At 35.3% G+C, this 22,939-nt stretch overlaps 3 protein-coding genes across 9 annotated transcripts; 1 reads left to right on the top strand and 2 right to left on the bottom strand.

Annotated features, from left to right (window-relative positions):
• Positions 1-354: 354 nt before the first annotated feature.
• Positions 355-10,799, top strand: LOC113287838. 7 transcript variants are annotated; one of them, XR_003330348.1, is made up of 4 exons: positions 355-3,089; positions 9,921-9,959; positions 10,097-10,159; positions 10,262-10,799. XR_003330348.1 is itself a non-coding variant. In XM_026536692.1 (4 exons), exons 1-4 carry the CDS (start codon positions 8,269-8,271, stop codon positions 10,285-10,287), a joined length of 279 nt encoding a protein of 92 aa, XP_026392477.1. In that variant the 5' UTR covers positions 8,236-8,268; the 3' UTR covers positions 10,288-10,799. The 7 variants fall into 7 exon arrangements, 5 of the variants coding, with proteins under 5 accessions (XP_026392474.1, XP_026392472.1, XP_026392475.1 ...); XR_003330347.1 differs by having other exon boundaries at positions 9,883-9,959; positions 10,262-10,783; XM_026536692.1 differs by lacking the exon at positions 355-3,089 and adding an exon at positions 8,236-8,419.
• On the bottom strand, positions 7,067-8,233 carry LOC113287840 (cyclin-U1-1-like). Its single transcript, XM_026536693.1, has 2 exons — positions 7,783-8,233; positions 7,067-7,506 (listed from the first exon to the last, which is right to left on the bottom strand). Exons 1-2 carry the CDS (start codon positions 8,205-8,207, stop codon positions 7,233-7,235), a joined length of 699 nt encoding a protein of 232 aa, XP_026392478.1. The 5' UTR covers positions 8,208-8,233; the 3' UTR covers positions 7,067-7,232.
• Positions 10,800-14,341: 3,542 nt separating the features above from the next.
• LOC113287841 (autophagy-related protein 18f-like) lies at positions 14,342-20,404 on the bottom strand. The gene is made up of 8 exons (XM_026536694.1): positions 19,627-20,404; positions 17,846-18,310; positions 17,328-17,753; positions 16,858-17,094; positions 15,947-16,768; positions 15,668-15,834; positions 14,910-15,315; positions 14,342-14,701 (listed from the first exon to the last, which is right to left on the bottom strand). The coding sequence occupies exons 1-7, from the start codon at positions 19,822-19,824 to the stop codon at positions 14,946-14,948; spliced, it is 2,685 nt and encodes an 894-aa protein (XP_026392479.1). The 5' UTR covers positions 19,825-20,404; the 3' UTR covers positions 14,342-14,701; positions 14,910-14,945.
• Between the last annotated feature and the right edge of the window lie 2,535 nt (positions 20,405-22,939).

Genomic DNA, 22,939 nt, shown 5'->3' on the forward strand with positions numbered 1-22,939 from the left:
AATTTCGGTTTTTCATTTCTTTAAGTTTCGAAATCTGTAAATTTAGTACTAGGTTATTCTTTCTGTTTTATAATGATGTAATTGATATTGATGTTACTAATTCCAATGGATGGAATGGTTATCCTCCACCATCATGTATCCTTCAAACCTCAATTTTATTGAGGTAGATGAATAAATTTCGAGTGGTTAAAAACCGTCTTTCCTTCACAAAAAAAAAAAAAAAAAAAGTAACAATGAGGTAAAGTTAAATTTAACTCGCTGCTATAAAAAACTAATTACTAAAATTTAACCTAATTTGATTAGCTTGCACCATCGATCAAAGAGAAAGAATCAAACCCGAGTAAGACGAAATTGGAGACTATTTTAACCAGTAAATTTTTTCCACTGCAAATATATAGAATTTTGCAGAGTAAAAGACATTAAAATTCAATCGAATTTGTGAACTGTTTTGCATCGCATTGTTTACCCCTTTCTGGCAAATTCCCTGTACGATCTAAACAACTTATTACGATAAGATATATGCATATTGTTATAGTTGACTCAGGCTTCTCCGTTTCAAGCAATTTGAGATCTAAATCCTCTGCAAAATCTTCTGCATGTTCAATTAACAGGATTAACTTCTCTTCAATCTCTTAAATATTTCTATTGATTGATTTATTTGTCATTTATCTGATCTTTTCCATCTCTATGTCAGGCTAATTCCCTTGGTTTACCAGCCATGTAGCCCCTTTAGGGGCCGTTTAATCTACCGTAGAATCTGTTTCTATGGCGATTTTCATCCTCCTCATCTTGCTGGTCGAGCGTGGTTGCAACTGTATAAGCAGGGGTCTAATTTTTTACCCTCATTTTCCTATGAATCCGGATCAATTTTTAGGGGTCTTCATCATCCTCTTCAAATCGGTAACATCATAGGTTAATCTTTCATGTTCAAAGCAAGGTTTGATTTTTTAGACTCATAACTTATTCTAGCTTCAGGGGTTGCTATTGATCTTTATCCAACTCTTTATTAGCTGCTTTCATTTTAATTGGCTAATATTCCCTTTCTCAAGTTGTCCTGGTTAACCGATGGGTCTTTATCTCCTATCCAATTTCGTTATCATCTTTTTAATTCAAAGTTTCCCTGTTCAGAAATTAATGGTTGTACTGTCCGTGATCAAATCCACTTGATGCTTGCATAAGAGTGTCTGTTTATGTTAGAGTTCTCCAAGTCCTGCTTTTTGTCATTTTTAGTTTCTTCATCATATTACATGTTTGTTTTATTGCTCCAAAGAAGCGTTTTTTAGTATTGCTGGCGTTAAAGCTCCAATCGTTGTCGACTTTCCCAAGTTCTCCCTCCATGTGGCTAATTATTTTGGTACTGTGTCGGATCAATGTTTTAAGGTCCGGTCTCTTTGTTTTCATCTAAAATAGTTTCTCCCCGTGGTTTTTTCGCATTTGAGTCGACTGACGGTAATTTTCTCCGCTGTTTACTTTCTATTCTGGTGTTCGATCAGACTAATTTTCGTCTAGTTTCAAGGTTTTTTCTGTAGAATAGTTATCTTCAGCGGTTTTCTTTTTAATATTGGCCAGCTATACCCATCTATCATCCTTTGGTTTTTGTCTAAGTTATGCTATTGCATAGTCTCATGGAATGGCTCCTTCTTTTGAGACATTTTGTCTTAGTGTTTTTCTTCCCTTAATCATTTATGTCTGGATCTGTTTAGCTGACATTTTAAACCTCCCAGCAATTTTTTAGAACCTTCTTTTCTCCTTTAGCCAATTTATGATGCAGCTTTTAAGCATTTTAAATTTAAATATTTCGGTAGCTTTCCCCTATTTCTTCTGATCTCGACAATGAGTTTGAGCATCTTGCTAAATCAATTTATTTCTATGTGATGTGACCTTTTGATTGGTATATGAGTTAATTCTGGTCCCCAACAGTTGCTTCCTCTTTGGCAATTAATCCCTACGCTCCCTCGCCTTCTCTTTAACAGATACTACACAGTTTTAACAGTCTACTTAAGGTGGTTACAGGGTCGGTAAACTGTTTCTTTAATCCTGTTAATTTAAGTTTATTTCTTTTGCCATCTTATTACTCAGATTTAATCTCCTTTGATTCCTTCTTTGCTGTGAGTGTTATCTGTATTGGCTTCATCCTAATTAACTAGACTTTCTCTGTTTAGTTCTTTATTTTCCTCTGATGTGTCTTTTTTAGGTCCATGCTCCTCGCCTTCATCACTACTGCTCTTTTTCTTGTTCCCTGTGTTAAACCGATCTTTAATATTGTCCTAATTTCTTGTCAAGTTTTATTTATTTTCTCATCTTGTTCTATCCATCTCTACTAGTTGTGTTTGAACTCCTTTTTTCTAGTTTGCATTACTCCTGTCCTTTAGCCAGATAAAATTCTCACTAATTTTAGTAGTGTAGCTTTGTCTAGCAAGATGAAGCTTTTGTCTTGCAACGTACAGGGTATAGGTACTCCTCTCACTAAAGACCATTTACAATACCTTTGCCAATTATATAACCCTGATATAGTGTTTCTAGCCGAGACAAAAGCTCCGCTGTCTCGGATGGATTTATTCTTTAAAAAATCCAAGTTTCATGACTGGTTTATCATTCCGTCTGTGGGAATAGCAAAAGGGTTAGCGATCGCCTGGCATAATATTATTGATATGAAATTGGTATGCCTGCATAATAATATCGATATGAAATTGGTATCAACAAAATATAATGTGTGTCATTTTGAAACAAGTCTAGGTGACGAGAAGATTTTCATCACTTGTGTTTATAGAGCTATTGATACTGATGAAAAAATCAGGCAATGGAATTATATTTCAGAAATGGCCCAGCAAGTGAATAAACCTTGGGCTCTAATTGGCGACTTAAACATCATTCTTGACCCAGATGAAAAGCAAGGGGAAAATAAGGCTAGCTCTAGCAGCAAGACAATCATCATCCAGACAATTGACTTCATAGGACTACAAGATGCGGGATATGAAGGCGCTCCATTCACATGGTCAAACAACAGAAAAGGAGAAGTGAACATTTGCGAAAGAATTGACAGAGCATTGACCTCATTTCTATGGTCTCAAAAATTCCCGGACGCCAAGGTAACTCATCTACCTAGAGTTGGATCAGATCATACACCTATATTATTGATATACACCCTGAAAAATTGAAACTTCATAAACCTTTTAGATGTATTAGATCTTGGCTATCACACTCCACTTTTCACGAGGTAGTCAAGGCATCCTGGGAATTACACTCCAATAATACAACAAATGAAAACTTCTCCTTGAAACTCCAACTCCTATCCTCAGATCTTTCCCAATGGAATTCAAACATCTTTGGAAATATTCATAAAAATATTAGGAACTTAAATAATAAAATCGAGAGCATCCACACGTCAGGAAATATTTCCAGAGACATAGACAATTCCAATCTGAACTAGGAAAGTGGTACGAAATTAAAAACGATTTCTACCATCAGCTGTCTAGAGATAAATTCTTCAAGGAATACGGCCGAAATACAGAATATTTTCATGCCACCGCCTCCAATATGAAAAGAATCAATTCCATCAATACCCTTAGAGAACCTTCTGGCCTTTGGCTCTTGGATATAGATCAAATCTATTCTCTTCTGGTAAACCACTCTACCCACATTGGTACAACCCAAATAAACAATTGTAGTTTTGACCTATCCAGCATCATAAAGCCTTGTATATCTGAAGAGGAAAATCTTTCTCTCCTAGAAATCCCAACCAAAAGTGAAATCTGGCTCACATTATCAAATATGAATCAGTGCGGCGCTCCAGGACCCGATGGATTTCAACCGGGTTTTTTCAAGGCTAATTGGGAAATATTTGGTCCGGATATTGTTAATACAGTTCAAGAGTTCTTTAAAACTGGTATTCTTGATACTGATATAAACCACTCCTTCATTACCCTTATCCCAAAAATTTCAACTCCTCAAAATCCGGGTGATTTTAGACCAATAAGTCTAAGTAACACCATCTACAAACTAATCTCGAAAATTATTGCGAATAGATTAAAGCCTATTTTAAACAAAATTATTTCTCCCAACCAATCTTCTTTCCTTCCGGGAAGACAAATCACCGATAATATTATAATCGCACATGAGCTCATCCATTCTATGAAAACTTTAAAAGCCACAAAAGGGTATCTGACCCTTAAATTAGACCTCTCTAAAGCTTTTGATAGAGTGGAGTGGAATTTTGTCGAAAGGCCCCTTCTTAGCTTTGGATTTGATGAAAAGTGGATAGATCTCATATTACAATACATATCTACTACTTCTTACTCAATCCTCCTCAACGGATCACCCGGGTCAAAATTCAAAACTTCGAGAGGTTTAAGACATGGGGACCCCCTTTCTCCATACCTTTTTCTGATCTGCATGGAAATTCTGTCTAGGCTTCTAGAAAATGCGATAATGATAAGAAAATTTCCGGCCTTCGAATCAATAAAAATGCTCCAAATATTTTCCATCTATTCTTCGCAGATGACTGTTTCCTCTTCACAAAAGCTGATCTGGGAGAAGAGAAAAATCTCCTAGACGTTCTATCCCATTTCGGGAATACCATGGGACAAATGATTAATCTTCAAAAATTCAGTGTCTACTTCAGCCCAAAAATACATCCAAGACATGGAAAAATCATAGCAAAAATATTAAAGTTCCCGCTGATGACTAAAAATGATAGATATCTGGGAACATCGCTCTTTTTCGATAAAAACCGAAAAGCCAATTTTGAGACTCTACTACAACGTTATTACTCTACGTTACAAGGCTGGAAATCAAAATTGTTATCTCAAGCAGGGAGAACTGTTTTGATAAAATATGTTCTTCAATCCTATCCAACTTTTCAAATGCAAGTCCTAGCTTTACCAAAAGAAACTCTTGATCAACTCGACCGCATTCAGAGAAACTTCTGGTAGAAAAAAGACGGGCAAAAGAGACAAGGAGGATTTATAAGGGCGTGGAAAAGCACATGCAAACCCATTTCTCAAGGTGGTTTAGGAATTAAAAATCTACATCAATTTAATTTAGCCCTTCTCACTAAACTTGTCAGTAGGCTGGTAACAGAACAAGACCAATTATGGGTCAGACTCTTAAAGGCAAAATATTTCTCAACTTCCCACCCCCTAGAAAAATCCAGAACTTCGAATCTATCGTGGATTTGGACCAGCATACTAAAAGGATTAGAGTTAATAAAAGGTAATTTTATTTGGCAAGTCAAAAATGGAGCTTCGGTGAAAATCTGGGAAGACAGATGGATCCCTAACACAGGTATAATCCAAAAATCCCCAACATTCAAGAACAGGCACCTACAAGATTTCAAGAGCTAATAACGGATCAAAATAGTTGGAATCAAGCAAAGTTAAACCAATTCTTCTATCCGGAGGACAAGGAAAAAATCCAAGCTTTAAATCCAAGGAATCATGAACAAGACATTATTAGATGGAGACACCATCAATTAGAAAAATTCTCGGCCAAAAATGTCTACACGTTTCTAGCCAATCAGGACCTTGACAATAATGATAATCTAGATTTCCCATGGAACAGATCTGGAGAATTCAAGCCATCCCAAGAATTAGACTTCTCATCTGGAAAATAGCACAAAAAGTTCTACCAACGTCGGCTAGATTGGGTGCTCACAATATGGAAATAGACCAGATTTGTCAATTATGTAACAATCAAGCGCAAGAAACGGAAGCTCACCTTTTTTGCGAGTGTCCATTTGCAAGAGCCGTCTGGTTTGGTCTATCACTACAAAACGTTATCACTATAAACTCCCACAACACAATTATTGATTGGATTAAATGGTGGATTACGGAAGCGAATTTGAGCCAAATTCAGGTAAAAATATCCACCACAATTTGGTTCATTTGGAAATACAGATGTTCGGTAGTTTTCGAAAAAATCCACCCAAACCCGGTCAGTTTAATAGGATAAATCAATAGTTTCTTAAATTCCGCCCCGTTAAATACCCTTCAAAGCAACAAGCAGAATCTGGAGAGAATATCAATCAACAATTATTGGTCCAACCTAAATTCGGATTGGATAATCTTCATTGATGTTTCTTATAAAAAAGAGGATTCTTCGATGGGATACGCTTTCATCCTATACTCTACTGATGAGGAGACTTTCATGCATCTTTCTGCGGGTTCGGAGTGGGCAACGTCAGCTTTCCATGCAGAAGCAAAGGCCTTGCTAAAGGCTGTTACATAGTTAAAAGAAAATATTTTATCAAGTGTATTCATTGTAACAGACTGCAAACCTCTGGCAGATAACTTAAACAAGATGCCGACAGATTCATCGTGGTCAGCAGAAAATACCTTGCAAGAAATAAGGATAATATTGGGCGATCTACCTCAAGCTAAAGTGACGTATATAAAGAGAAAAAACAACAAGGCAGCGGACTACATCGCTAAGGAGGCAAGGATTAAAAGACTACAACACATGTCGGAAAACCTATTTCAAAGACTTGATAAATCTAGCATTGATTCTAACACCTTTGATAAAAATAATCTTGGAAATATTTTGTACTACATTTGCTAGTTTTTAATATATGAGTTGTTCCATCAAAAAAAAATAATTACCTACTATACGATGGAAAATCGTCTGACGATCATAAAATGTACTAAATAAAAAAGAATTACAGTATTTTGCTTGATGGGATGAAGTGGGGGTATTCGTAGTCTTAAAAAAAATTGAACTCGACTCGTTGTATAGATCCAGTTAGCGAGTCGATAACGATTTTCCCTCTTCTCAAATCATTTTTCTTTTATCCTCTCTTTAACAAAAATCTTATCGGTTTAGCATTATTAAAAGTGGTTAGCATTCACCAAGAATGGTGAGATGGATTTTCTCACCTTTTAACGCGGAGGCTTCTACGAGTTAGTCCTTTTAAGGATTTAGATAATATTATCGAGAAAAGACAGCCTTCTCTGTATCAGAGGCACGAGACGAGTACATTTAGCCTATTGTATATTATACAACACCTCAGATCGGATTCCGGAGTCTTCTTCTTGTAGGTTCATGTTGCTTAAAAGGTTTTGCGCAATGGATCAGTACCAAGGAAATAAACTCATTTGGGAAAGACACATTAACGCCTGAATTACGTTGCCGATTTGAAGAACACAGTTCTACTTCGATGTATCTACTCTTCTTTGCCGCAACAATTTTGGGGGCGTAGAGAGACTCCATATATAAGTATAAGCAAAGAAAGAAACATGTCATAAAAGAGGCGGCGAGGAAGAACTCCGTTGAGTATCATCAACTGATATTTCAGTCTCGTCGTCGACAGAACTAGACAAAACCAGTCTGTCAATTCTTTGGCCAATACCACCCAACATCATTTCCTTTTCCAAATGCAAACAATAGCTCTCGAAAATCCGAGAGCTCACTACAAGCCTGAAATCCAACAAGAACAACAACTCCATTTCCAGCTTGTTCAGTTCAGCATTGCTAACCCCTCCAACTCTAGCATAAACTGCATTGTTGTAGTGCCTGGTTATATTACAATTAAAACAAGCATATTGTTAGTTAACGATGAAATAATACTTTGAAAGGAAATGACTAATATACTAAGCCAAAATGTGGTGACCCTCACAGTACAGAAGTGGCGGATCCCAGTTTTAAAAACCAACAATATGCACACATCTTTTTCATTCTAAGGTAAACTTAAAATGCAAGTTCACACTACCTCAACCATCCAAACATAGCTAGTATCTATGTATTTGCCAACACATTCCATTTTTACAGAGAAAGAGAGAGAGAACTTACTCATCGTCAAGAACCTTGGACGCAACCATGACACTAGTAACCAGTAACCTGTGTACATTTAATGAGAGAACAAGCGAATCAGGATGTCTATGAAGCAATCTATCAATATAAACATAACCCACCACGAAACAAGATGGGCTACAATTGGTAAACTTGTATATTCTCTCCAAGTACTTTGCTATACTCATACTTGGAGCTCTAACTCCATGGAACACATTCAGTGTCTTCTTCCCTTCGCATAACTTGATAAATCCTTGATTATTATCAATTTTCCCTTCTTGGTCTATTGACAGGAGCCGGTCATTTCGAGCTACCAATTTTTCTAACAAGAAAGATAACACAGTCAACACTCTTGGCGTCGTCGTCTCGGTGCTATTGCTCAACTCAGTCAGCCGAGGACTCTCATCCACACCACCGTCTAACATCTAAAGCTCTACACTACATCACCGTTTCTGAATCCTCTCTCTGGACGTAAATCATGAAAGAATGCTCTCACGTTATCTGTTCGGAAGTGAAGTAGAGATGTTAGGTTGTTGCTATCATTTGTTGGTTGATGCACTAAAAGGACAACTAATACCAATCGACAAGGGTGTGGCTGAGAAAAAAGGCTCTACGAAGGATATTAGCTGTTTTAAAGGTCGGCATAGGTCGGCATGTTTCTTCTTGGGTTCAACTAACAACCTTTAATTTAAACAGTAGTCGATATTGTACCGTATGCAAGTTAACACTCTACTACTATCAATTCATCCAAGGAACATAATTTTTGGGAGTTCAATTTTACATGGTCAGACTTCAGATCATTACCCCTAACAAATAGATGTCAAACTAGGTAGGTGGCGCGCCCTAACCTGGTGGAATAATTAAGACCCATCACATTCTCCGTATAAAAATAGAATTTTTTCGAACGTCGTGGTTAACCGGAGCTTCTGGTGAATTCTGGTCCCACCATAAAAAAAATTTTAGGTAATTTTATAAAATTTTGGACCAAAAATGTAAGAAAATATCCTCTTCCCCGCAATAATAGAAAAATATTTCCTAAAACAATAAAATCTTATAAATTATCAAATAAATTCAAAAAAAATATTTAAAAATCAAAACTAAATTATATCAACAAAACACCCAAACAAATAATTACAATAAACAAAATGATATATTGTTATGCCATACATCACTGATTGAACTATTAACATGGAATAATGCATCATGATTTTCATCATATAATTAAATAAACCATAAAAAAACTTAAGAAATGTCCAACGTCCAATTACACTTCTTAAAATGAATTAAACTAGCCATAATTACGATTTCAAGCTTCTAACAATTAAACTAATTTTAATTGAGATAAAAATAAAAAAATCATTCATCAAATTTAGATGATTTGTACCTGTTAATGATCGAAGTGTACTTCTTCCTCCTCCGCAGAAAGATTGAAAATCCTATAAAGTAATTGAAATACAGAATCATTATAAGAATAAATCAATTCTAAGAAGAAGAAAAAACAGAAAATCGTGGTAAGAACCAGAGTAAACAAAATTCAATTTTGTTTCATTGCAATTTTTCCTAATAATATTATTCATTCCAAAAAAATAATATAGCTAGATAAAAACAATTTCTATTCTTAGTACGTAGAATAAATGCTCAAATATTTTGGGAAAAAATGTTTCCACAAATAAATGAAATTAATAAAAAATCGGTAAATTAAAAACTTTCCGTGAACAGTAATAACACACTATTTTGAACCAAAAATAATTATATGGTAGATATTTTCCGAAAATGAATTAATAGATAAACCAAAATTATATATTTAGAGATTTTTTTTGGTAAATATATAATTTAATTCCAAAACTTTTAATTCACGAATAAGATTAGGAACAAAATTTAATTACAGTTTTTTTCTTAGAAAATATAAGACATAAGTTCCAAAAATAGGATTCTCTTCCTGTATAAAACGCTTAAGTAAAAGCCAAGCCTCATTCTTTTGGTGTGCTTCTTTTTTTGGTTTTTTTTCCTATATCATTTCGTTTATGGATGCTTACGATAGATTATTGGTCTGATATTTGTTCTTTTTTTCCGGTATCATTTCGTTTATGGATACGGTAGATTATTAGTCTGAGATGTGGATTCCATTTGTTTTGCAGTATACAATGGAAGTGTGCCAGTCTCTCCTTTGAAAACAGGTCGGATGATTTTTATTTTCTTGCTTCTAATTATTCAAGTCGAATATTGTTTAGGAGTTTATTATGTGATAAAAAACGCCAATAGTTTTGATGTTCCATAATCTCTTCTTTTTTTTTCTTTTTGTTTTCCCCTGTAGGGTTGGTTGATGAATATGAGAGATTGTTATCTCTTTTATCAATGGTTAATCCCAGTGAATCGGGTAAGCTATTTCGTTTATCTTTTTTATAATTTGAGAATTTTTGATTAAGAATTAGTGGTTAGTTACTTTCTGAGTCCTGAATTTTTGTGATTACAATTGTAGAAAAGCTTCAATTGTTGCAGAAATAGTAGAAGTAGAAGAGGAATCATCTCAAAAGGTGTAACATGTGAACATTCCACCTGTTGTGACTATTAAGAAATCTGCTGATTTTTCCATGTATGATATAAATTCGGGTATTTTTTTTAAAACACGCTTAAATATGGAGCTAGATGCTGATGTTAATGTTGTTGCCGTTTTTGGAAGGTGAGATGATATTCTCTAGGTTTGTTTTATGATTTTTTGTTTATTTGATATTAACCCTAGCAAGTAGGACCTACCGTACATAGTCTATGGAACGAGTAAATGAACTTTGTCATAAATAAGGAAAAAAAATATTATGTTTATAAGCTAAATACGGAAGAAAAGTATTTCCTCCTTAGCAGTCAGGTAAGATTAAACTTCCAAATAATCTAGATATTTCATTAGAATATCTGTGTTGCTTTTTATAGGTTGTCTACTGATTGACTACTTTCAGGTGTTGTGAAGGCATTACAAGAACTTAGACCACTACAAAATATGTTTTTTGTATTGTTTACTGTGTATCCCCTTTAAGTAGTTCTTTCTTGCAATGTTACATTTTATTTATCATGTAAAATAACAACCTTGGATATATTACATGATGTACATGGGATACACAAATTTACGTCAAGTCTTACTTTCTTTGATGCCCCTGGAAATTTTGTTTTTGATACTCTAAACGTAGTTGAGCTAAATATTTCGCTCATTAACAATATCCTTGACACCTTTTGTGATGGTGCTGAGAGGTGGGAGAAATGGTTAGAAAAGAAATTATTAGTAAGGACTCGACCACTATCATTAGTACGGATGCCGCATCAAAGGATGGAGTCCAGTCTAGAACTGCACAATCGAAAATGGAGTTGTGTGAGATAGTAGTTTCAGGTGGAGTTTTTGCGATTTAAAGTTGGTGTTGCAACTGAAATTAAGCCCGAGAATTGGGAGGTAGTAGTTTCTTTTGATAAAAACAACATTATCACTGGCTCTTCAGACTTTCCCAATATTTATTTCACTTAACGTTCTATTGCAGTAGAGAGTTCTTACAACCATGACTTGCCTAAGTCTCAAAGATCAGTTCAGTTGATTGATACCCGACCAAGAACATCCTCTTTATATTTTGTTTCTCCTATATTCTCCACGGGAAGCGAGACAAATTTGGATTCTAACACTTAGCAAGGATCTTGAATTTAAGCATCCTCCAAACTTGCACAAAGCCAAATGAGTTGCTTTGTAATTCAGAACAACATAACTTATGTTTAAAAATGAGTAGTTAAGCTCTCTAAAGGTGCCCTTAGGTAATAAATGTTACACATAAAACCATCGCAAGAGGGAGAATTCGCAATGAACCCTTACCAAAAGATAATTTGTAAAATCAAGGTTTTATATATCTCATTTCAGTATCATATGTATATGCTACGAAAGCCTGTCTGTTAGCCTTGCCGTTTATTTATCTTGGTTTAAGGTTCACGTATAGATGTGGTTGAGGTGGAGTAACAAGTTCTCTTTAAATCTACGGAAAATGGGTCATTTGTCCAAATATTTTTAAAACATGGTTCAAATGGACGAGTAAAAATTAGTATGGGTGAAATGGACACTAAAAAAATAGCAAAGATGAAACTGGATTCATCCTTACTTAAATTTAAAAAATAGTAAGGATGAAACTGGATGCATCCTGATGTAAATTAAAAATAATAAAAAGTATTTAAACAGTATTTGGAAATGGGTAGGATGAAACTGTTTACATCCTAGCTATTTTTACATTTTTTTCCATTTAAACAATATCAAAATCTAAATATTTTTTTCACCCAGAAATTGTTGATTTTGGTCTTTTTAACCAATTTTATGTTAAATCTATACAGTTGTTTCTAAGATGCGAATATTGTACTATGGAATTTGGAACCAAAATTAATACCAACCACTTGGCAGACTATTCAGACATGAAGCATGTACTAAATTGGTTTTCCTTGAGATTTGTTTAGTAAATTACTTTGCTCTTTTGGAGAGCCATCAAAATGTGCGTCATGCAAGGTAAGTTCACTATGCCGACGATGCCCAAGTATGAATGCATTGAGAAAATAATCATAGTTCTTACTGCAACCCTCAATATTGCTGCACAAAAGTTAATGTCATACTCCGCGAGGGCATCATAAAGTCTGTATGGAGCGCTGCAGGGTAATCAATGCAAAACTTTTGTTGCTTATCGCCAGATTTTGGATGAGATCTAAAAAAAAAGAAAAAATAAATGAAAAATACCGAGAGAAATAATAAGTAAATATGCAAAAAATAAAAAATAGAGTAAGCAAATCGTCGAAGAAACAACTCGAAAACCATTTATTTCCAAAAATCCTCCAAAAAGGAAAATAATAAACCCTTCTAACTTCAAAAAAAAAAGAATTAAAAAAATCTTCTGGAAAATGATAAGTCCCAAACTAAATGCATGAGACCCAATATAAAAGATGTATGTGAAATAGCAGTTTGCTGATAATGAGAACTCTCACTAAGAATTTTTGTAAAAAATAACGCAAGAAAAATCTTCAACTGAACGAGGGTCCCGAATGGAGAATGTATCTCTGATTCAGAAAGGATGATGAACATGGATACTTTACGATTATTAGCAAGTTCTCAATTGATTAATTTTTTTTTAATTCATTAAATTAAATTTTGATTATCAACATATTTATAGATTTTACTCGCAAAGTCCATTACAAAACACCATTCGAAGTTGAATGCAAATTGGTTTATCGAAATAGCTCACAGGGCTCCATAAACTCACTCAATGAATGAAATCAAGTTTAAATATACCTTAACTAAATAACTCACTATACTAATGATATTTAACAAAGTGCAGTTTAACTATCATAGAGTCACTCGATGTATATATATATATATCATTTACGAATTTATCTTATAATTCCCAAATATAAGATATCATTTACGAGTTTATCTTATAATTCCTGAATATAATTACACACTTCACTCACTCGCTAAATCTGTATAAAATTCATGTCTTATAATTTAGAACACTTGCATTCTGATTGTCATATACGTATGTGTTTCGCGGGTAACTATATATCATTTGGGAGTTCAACGCGTAGTTCCTAGGTAGACATGCATGCATGTACACTTACTTAATTAACTTATGTACTCACATAATATGAATTTTAATGTATTTGTTACCCAAAAAAAAAACACACGCTCTTTTCAGCATAGGAATTCACGAGTCCGTATGCGCATATAATGATTATTTAAATAGTTCATATTTATGCAATATATTCAAAGGAATTTAAAGAATTAAAATACACGCGGTATTATATCTCACAAGAATTGATGAGTTTAAATACATGCTATACCAGGGAGTCACTTACGAACATTGAATTTACAGATCATTCACAAGTTTATCTTGTATATTACGGGCACATATATGTATATATAATTTCATGGTTATATCTTACAAATTTTGAATATATTTTGCTGCACAAATTTAATTTGATTGAATTACCGGATATTTCAATACACTAGGTAGTTTATCATGATTATCACTATAGTTTCTTCCTACTTTGTTTTTGATTTCACTTTTCTATAGTATTTTTTTTTTTGTATTTGATTATATCGATGTGAAAGTATTTTTAAGTCAGCGTTGAAATATAATGAAAAACAAAACGAATGTCGATAGATTACCTAAGAAAATCACCCCTCAGTATCCAATTGACCTAGATATAATATTTGCGTAATCACATGACATAATCGAATGAATTTATAAAAAAATCAAGACCTGAAACTGATTTTTTTCAAAATTATGCTGTATCGCGATAAAAACATATAATAATTGAATGGACTAAAATATGATAGATTATACATTTAAATAAAAATGCATGACCTTTGTGTATTTAAAACGCATCGAAAATTAAGTGAACGAATCGAGTGACATAACTTTTAACCAATTTACGGAGTAGGAGTAAGTACTATAGGTTTTGAAAATGTTGTGTGGCACTTGAGGCTTCCAAAATGATCCAATATTTGATAAGCAAGAAACAGACCCGTGCATGGCACGGGTGACAAATTAGTAACTGTAACAAGAGCACAAAATATAATAAATGTTTTGCTGCTAACATTTACATATTACAGCTTCATTTATTAGAAATACATACAGTCATGAACACTGTTATTTACAATCTGATAAAGGATAAACAACACAAGAAACTCCCTTTCCCACCCCCAAACCACAGCCAGATAATCTTACCACTGAGACTTCCCATTTCAAAGTAAACCTCTCTTATGTTTTTCTTCACCTAATCTCTCTATTTAACCAACCACAAGTACTAGCAGCTGTTAATACGCCTCTCCTTAAATAGAATGAAGTTAATAGTTTTGCACGCCTGAAGAGAAAGAACACGAAATCACAAAGTTGAAAACCAAGCCTCAAATTACCTGCGCATTAACATTGAAAGATAGTGCTCATCAGAACTTAGGATACCAGAATAAAAAATAAAGTTAAATCCAAAGTAGTTTGAAAACATTTCAAAGGCATGTTTTACGAACTTGATCACAACAGTGGCTGAAAGTGATTAGTGTTTCCAGCCACTACCAGTCTAACCATTCACATAATTTAAAAGATACCAGTGCGTGGACAACTTACCTTTTTTTACTTGCTAAGGTAAAGAACAAGTTCCACTTAATTCAACTGATGATCAACATCTTCAGACTGATTCTCCATCTTCAGGTTCTTCTGGTTAATATTTACAGAGTCAAGATGGGTATTCTTTTTCCGGTTCTGTCTATTATTTACAAGATTGGGTTGAGTTTTCAGTTTACGGGCGGCATCCCTATTCACAGGCCCCTCCTCAGATGACAGTTTTGGCATTGGAAGACTGCTCACACTAGCTTCTTCAATGCCACTTTGAATTTCAGCCAAGCAAGCAGCACCACCTTCGGACATACAGTCAGGAGAGCTATAGCTGCAACTAAATGAAAGCTTCCCATTGTCGACCACGGAAGACTTCTGTTGTGCATGTGGTCCACTAAGGCTGTTCTCAATAGCAGGTCTATAAAGGGGAGAAAAAAGAAAGCAGTTCAGGAAAGGAAAAGTATCCTCAATCGTCAAAAGAGAAAATCCAAGCATTTATTAAAAAATAATAGAAAGCATTAACTGTATAATGAAATCTAATGATTGCTGGATCCCATCATCCACGACATATCACAGCACTTATCCAGCACAATGATATGATTCTTGTGGGGGTCATGGTGGTAATATAAGCATAACTTGAGTAACCCAACTATACAATTTAATAAAAAGCAATTAGCACAAATGAAAACTCGTAGTTCGACATGTAGTCTAGGGTGGCAACAAAAGAACGTGCTATAAGATTGAGAGCATATTTATAACTCCTAACACACCTCGAATGTGACAGTTTCTGAGTCTGGAGATGGTCATAGACAGGTATCAAATCTTTCGTTCTTGCTGCAACCATACGAGTTGGAATATTTTCAATTTCAGTCTCCCCTCCTAAAGCTTTTTCATCTTTCGTGCAGATGCCGTCCTTCATTATCATGTGAAAGTACATCTGCACCATTTTACAAGAAAGGCAAGAACATTTAGAAGAAAAACTAGCAGCTGCATGAAACAAGAGAAGGAAATTTTGTCTCTTCTATCTGCAGATAGAAATATGGAACTACCTCAGGTCTAGCCCATAACGGAACAGAAGATTGATGCATCTGCAGTTCAGCTTCAGAAATATACAAATGATGACTATCTTCAGCACTGATCTTCCCTTTAGTGACAGCACCCTTAGTAATGCGATTACTAGCCCCTCTTATCATCCCTTCAGGAAACACTTTATTGCTATCCCCATTACCATGCTCACCAAAAATGTCAATGTTATCTTCTCTGTCTCTTCTGTTACGCCTCCGACGGATATCCCACTTCTGCAGTGCTTCAACAACTAATCTTCCATCACTATCTGGAGATGATTCAAATGAAGCTGAGGACACTTCAGAAAATCCTATTCTGGAATCTGGTCCAGATGATGGACGCAATGCATACTGTACCATGGAGCCAGGAGAGAACACCAGAAGATGGTACTTCATTCTGAACGAGCCGCTTTCTGCATACACATTACTTCGTTTACAGTTGTGGAAGGTAGAAGCAATAGCACCAGAAAGTGAACCAACTCGGCCTGTAGCAGCAGCAGCAGCACCGCTTACAGTGCCGATCCAGCCATTGTTTCCATTCTTTATTCTGCTAACAACAGACAAAGTAACGGGAGGACCAGCTGCACAAAGGCTCTGTTGATTAAGTTTTGGTGTGATCGTACTAGACCTAACCATTTGCTTCGTTGACGCACTAAATCCATTATTTCCATTAGTTAAATTACCATCATCAAGATGAAGTTGTACGGTTCCTCCTGAAGGTGATACTGCAAACAAATGACTTGTACCCCTGGAGGAACTTATCATAATCCAACGGCTGTCCTCACTGAAACTTATGTCTTGTATAACCTGAAAATTTTGATCAAAAAAAGCACATATCATAAAATGAGAACATATACTCTCGAGAAAAATATTGCTGGCAAATAAGAGGTTTTTACCGCATTAGTGAAGCCACGCTGAAGCCTGTAAAGATGCACGCACGTCTGGCCAGAATCAGATCCCGAAGAACTTCCAGGGCATGAAGGCATAATTCTGAAAACATTAATGTTATGACCCTGGACTGAAGCCGTCACCAATAAGGTCCCACTAGGATCAAAGCACAGAGCTGATATAGGACTTTTATGTGCCCTGAACTGAACAATAACTGATTTTCGTACAATGTCTCTTACAATGACCTGCAGAGATCCCATGAAAAAAATTGCTGATAAATGACACTGATAGCTAAGAATTATCAATACATACTCTTGTATTGTCTAAAGAGGGGCTCTATATATTCATCACGAGAAGTCACAGAAGCAGTGCAATAGCAGAAGTATATTAAACGAGTCTGCAGAGGAAGTTACAGCTTGAAATGAAAATATTTTACACTGCACAATATGTATAGTGTGAATTGAGAAAGAAATCATACCATTCCCGCACTATCTTCGTCAAGTGAATGCCCATTTAGGTCGCCATTGATTCTCCAATTAGAAGTCCCTGGTTTTGGAGAATTATCGGGCAAGAACTCCGAGCAGTACCTAGAGAGCTTTTTATACCCAATATCTCCTAAAGTAGCTATACCAGCAGCAAGTTGTTTGCTTGACTCTTTCGCATAGTGAGCAACCAAACTGCCATTAGACGGAGATCCAGAGAGACTCCCAGAATGAGCCAGATGTTGCGGACTGACACGACCAGTATCTGAACCTTCAACCGGATATCCACTATAAGCTATCCATCTGGGACCAACTGCAAGTGGTCCATAGCCTATGCCTCCAGGACCAAGACAACTCGAAACTATTGGATAAGTAAGAATAGTGTACCCTCTCTCTAGTGTACTGGCGTCAAAACAGTGTATCTGCATTTACAGGTAACTTAAGACATATGTTTGAGTCAACTGATCAGATAACTATTGCTGCATCACAAGTATGCATTTACACATATATATACCTGAGTTTCTTGAGAAATAGCGACAACTCGGGGACTGCACCTTAAACTGTAAACAGCTGTTCTGAACTTCAAGATATGTACATATGATTGTGAGGCTAGAGAATAAAATCGAACAACGGAAGGAAGAAAGTTGCCGCTTCCGTTCTCATCGGAGCCGTTGAAATTTCCATTGTACGAAGGACCCAATCCATCTTGTACATTACCACCTCCAGAAGAAGATCCATCACCAACAACCACTAGCAATGGGCGAAGATCTGTAAACTTGTCTTCTGAAGTCTTTGATGCTTTGGGTTTTGGTTGCATTTGCAAAAAAGAAACAGGGCCGTCAAATCTAGATGCTAATTCACGCACATTATCTGCCTCCTCGACATCCCAAACTTGAAAACCAGATTGATATCCCAGCAAAAGGACTCGACGAACGTTATCACCTTCACACTCTAACTTGTCAAACCCAGCCCAGAGCACCTGTGTTATAAATAAGGGAAAACTTCAATGAGCCCAAAAAAAAATTGTATGTAAATGACAGAATAGTAAAATTAAAAAACTTTCTCGGGGATGTAGTTGCCAGAAAGCACTTGCAACCCTAGAATATCATACAGTATATCGAATACTTGCTATCCTTTCATCTCCATGCATGCCCATTATTGTTATAGAACTTCAAGGATTAATCACTAGCTTCATTGCGTCAGCATGACACAATGGATCTACTTATCAAACTCCACTGGGATACTTTTATATGGCATGTGAAATCCGTTAAGAATAACCCTTGACAAATTCTACGTAGCCAATTTTTTATACTTACGATGAATTTAACGTCTAGTACAACTCTACATCCGATAAAACTACAATCATGTCCACCTGTCCCCTGAATGACTCAAAAATTATGAACCGTCATGATTTGGATAACTGTTCCATATATTCTCCGACATACTGGTCTAGTTTTAAATTCTGTTATTTATGCAAGAAACTGCACTACAAAATACTGTGCTTTAAATATTCTTCATATGGATTGCCCAAATTTACCATATCAAATCAATTTCACGAAGCCAGGAAATTAACCTTCAAACATAATGCGACAAGAATGACTGCATGGAAAATGCAGAACCGATACCATGAAAATTAGTTTGCCCCAAATAACCGGACGATGCACAGTTTGTGTTGTGCGTTGGTGGCCACAAAAATCTATAACACTGTTTCCCAACAGACCACCTTAACCTAGACTCACATAATCCATACAGGAGAAAACACTCCTTATTGCGCGCTTTAATCATTGGAAACATACATCCAAAGATATATCAAATCAGTCACTCTTCAAACTTGAAAACTACATGATTACCTAATTCAACATGCATGACAAAGACCATGAAAATTAGCAGGTTATAAATCACTATATACTATCAGCTTCTTTCCTCGACCGAATCACAAGTGACTAGTGTTACAAATAGAATTTGAGTTGTATTAGCAAAATACAAGAACTGACTGCAAATCTATCTATTCATGACTCCAAAATCTAAGTAACCATCACTCATACAGACGACACCCACATGCAAAGCCAATATCATTCAGATTACAACTTGAAATTCTTTTACAAATGAAAAACTCATGCAACAAATAAGGAAAGTCTTTTCTTCATTAATGTAAATTAAAAACCTACTGATAATGTATTGGATCACATTACACCTGATTTTTGAATTATACCAAAAAAGTGCTGAATCAATTTGAACTTAACAAAACTGACAATCATGACTAAACCATCGCATGATGAAACTAGAGCTAGTTACCTGATCACAATTGGCATCCCCACCATCTTTATCCACAAGTGAGTAAGCAACGGATGCTCCAGCAGACCTAACACTGGAGGCAACACTTGAAGCACCAGAAGAAACAGTTCTCAAGTAACCAGATAAAGTCCTAAAGGAAGTTGGTAAGAACCCATTAACAGGTTTCTGTGATTTAGCCCCATCATTCCTCATCCCCATGACCCAAAATGAAACAACTCAGCACCAGAAATGTATAATAAGTGTAGTGATCCAAAGTGTTCTCCAATCATAACCACAGGCCGTTTCGTTCAGCCTCAAGCAAGAAACAGCCCAAATTTATAAATTCAACTAACCAATTTCTCCATTATTTTTCCCTCTCTAAATTATCCCCCAAAAAAAGAAAATTTACAAAAATAGAACCTTTTTTTAAGATTTCCGTCTTTTTATTTAAACTTATCAATCAAAAACCTTTAAAAAAACACAGGTTCAGAAACAAGAAAATTTTGGTTTCTTTCTCCTAAAAGAAAAACCCAAATAATGAAACAAATTTACAAAGAACAAAATGAATAAAATAATATACAATTCTTTTTTTTCTCCTATTTCATCTATACAATTATTACAAGTTCAAATCTAAACAAGATTAAAAGAAGAAAAAAAACTGTAATCAAGACATGATGGATTAAACTTTGTTTAAAGAAAACTCGAGTTCTTTGATGAATGATCAAAAGAAAGAAGTTAGGGTTAAGGATTTTTAGGTACGTTTAGATTCGATGTTGATGACGAAGACGATGAACAGTAGAGATAGATAACCAAATAATGACTCTCCTTTCACGTCTCTATAAATCTCTTGCTTTCTACTCTTCTCTCTCACACGTGTTCTTCACACGTCAAAATCTTTTCAACTCACTGTCACGAGTATGTTTGGGGGAGTTTAATGTATTTTAGATTTTGGGAATTTTGAGGGAGTGTAAGAGAGTTTAGGGAGTTTGAGAGAGAGCGGTGTTTTAAGTGTATGGAGTTTGAGAGACTCTCACAAAATCTCTACTCTTTTGAGAAATTTGAAGTGAGGCAAAAATACAATGTAAACTCCCTAGAACTCCCCAAAAAAACCCAACTCCATAGCATTCTATTTTTACCACTAACAAGGAGTTTAAATGCTTCTTTCAAACTCCCCCACGACTAACAGGGTTTTCTAGGGAGTTTGGGAGACTCTTCTAAACTCTCCCATGACTAACAAGGATTTTAAGAGACTCCTTCGAACTCCCCCACGGCTAACAGGAAAAAACCTAATTACACCCAACTCCCTTGAGGATTAACACCCTATTAGTGTTTGGGTTAACTAGAATCCCGATTCTATACATTATCATATCTCGAAGTCAATATACATCCCAATTATCTTTTCGACGCGTGTCAATATATTTTGTTTAATATGATCTGAAATCCATTTAGCGGTAATATCGCTTGCTGAAGTTATTATGGTTTGTCGGTGTTTTGGGAGTCGGTTTTTTCTTAAAGTAGCATATCACTCGGTTCCATTTAGAATCCAATGAATATCCCACCCATATATACTGAGTAGTTTTTGCTGTGGTAAATTACCCTTTAACTCCTCTCTCCTCTTATATAATTATTACTCCCTCTGCTTTAGAAAAATAAATTGGTTTTTTTTGTGTAATCTGTACATGAAATCAGCTTATTTTTTGTTTAATTAACGTTGTAACAATAAATATTAATGCACAATTCTCTTTTGGTATTTAAAATGGATCATTCTATTTTTAGTTTACGTATAGATTTGTTACGCAAAGCAAACTGTACAAATTGGAACTCATATTCTATTTCCAATCGAGAAACTAGATACGCAAAGAGAAGAAGTCATTGTATGCGTGATCGATTTTACATGAAAAGCTATCCAAATCTATCTGGTGACGGAAAATTGCTTGGAAAATTGATAGTATAGATGTTTTTTTAAATGGACGATGTTAAGGAAAACAACATGGAAAACAAAAGGGTGACAGAATATGAAAATGGAATCATGGTAGATGCTAAAGAGATGTGGATTGTGGATGGACATGGCAATATCTCGTGGAGCGATGATATATATGTGAGAAAATGAGTATTTTGTAGGTAGATTGTGTAGTACGATCGGCGCCTGCGTTTTGGCTTTGGATTTTAGTGTTGTCAGATGGTGGCGTTGCCAAACTTGAATTAGTATTAACAAGCGTTTCATTGTGTATATCTCAGTCCAAATTAACTCAACTAACTCACTTTTAAGTAGATCATCACAACTCATTTTTATCCACCATCTACTGCACAAACACCATCAAGATCATGGCTAACAATTTCACCGTTAAGCAGGATCATTAAAATTGCGAAAATGCTTTATCCACCGAAGGAAAATCCCACAAAATCCACCGCTTGAGAGAAAATAGGTGACCCCACTTCCACTTCTACAATCCCAATGTTAGAGAGTTTTACTCTCGTCCGTCGGATCATTTCACGGTGTAAAACACGGAGTAAAACCGCGGTGTATGTAGAATTACTCTAATAATTACACCTTCAGTAAGCTTAACAAAATTATATTTTAAACCGAGTTTTCAAGAAAAACGGACTAGATTTTAATATTAACAACCTAGTTTATTTTAATTGACAAACTATCGCTTCAAATTTCGTTAATATCATAATCTTGTTTCATTTTGTTATAGGCGAGGCTCTTTGTTGCAATTGGAAAATCAATCTTCGGAGTCGGCATAAACATACAGCCTTCGTTGAATTTTTCGCACGCGGAGGATTAAAGAGTTCTCAAATGCTGCATTCCACGCATTTAAGTCCCCATCAAACATTTTAAAATTAGCATTTAACTTTTACTGTCATTCGAGTTTAAGGTACATGCAACCCTGCAGACAAAGATTACGTCGATTTCTTAGTAAAATTAAGTTTTAATTATATTCCTTCATGATGCCAGATAATCCCGGCACTGCAATCGCTACTACGTAGCACATGTTTAAGTAGACAAATATCGGTTACTTCTGGTTCCATTCTACTGCTTGACTTGGTACATCATGAGGTAGGATCTATGCACACTTTTGTATAGTCAGTACCTTATATGATTTGCGCCATCTTTCCAATAAAGATTAAAAGACTAATGGTTTTTTATTTGCATATATTTACTTTTCCCAATCTATTTTCCTGTTTGGCGATGGGCCTAACTGATCACCTGAAAGTCCTGTTCCAAAAAGAAAATATAAATAAAGGTCCAGCAACTGAGCAACCAATGGGAATACTACCACGGCTCAGAGTCTCACGCAACAAGACCATTGATTAATGGTTGAAAAAAATG

The sequence above is a fragment of the Papaver somniferum genome, chromosome 6 (genome assembly GCF_003573695.1).
Source record: "Papaver somniferum cultivar HN1 chromosome 6, ASM357369v1, whole genome shotgun sequence".
NCBI lineage: Eukaryota > Viridiplantae > Streptophyta > Magnoliopsida > Ranunculales > Papaveraceae > Papaver > Papaver somniferum.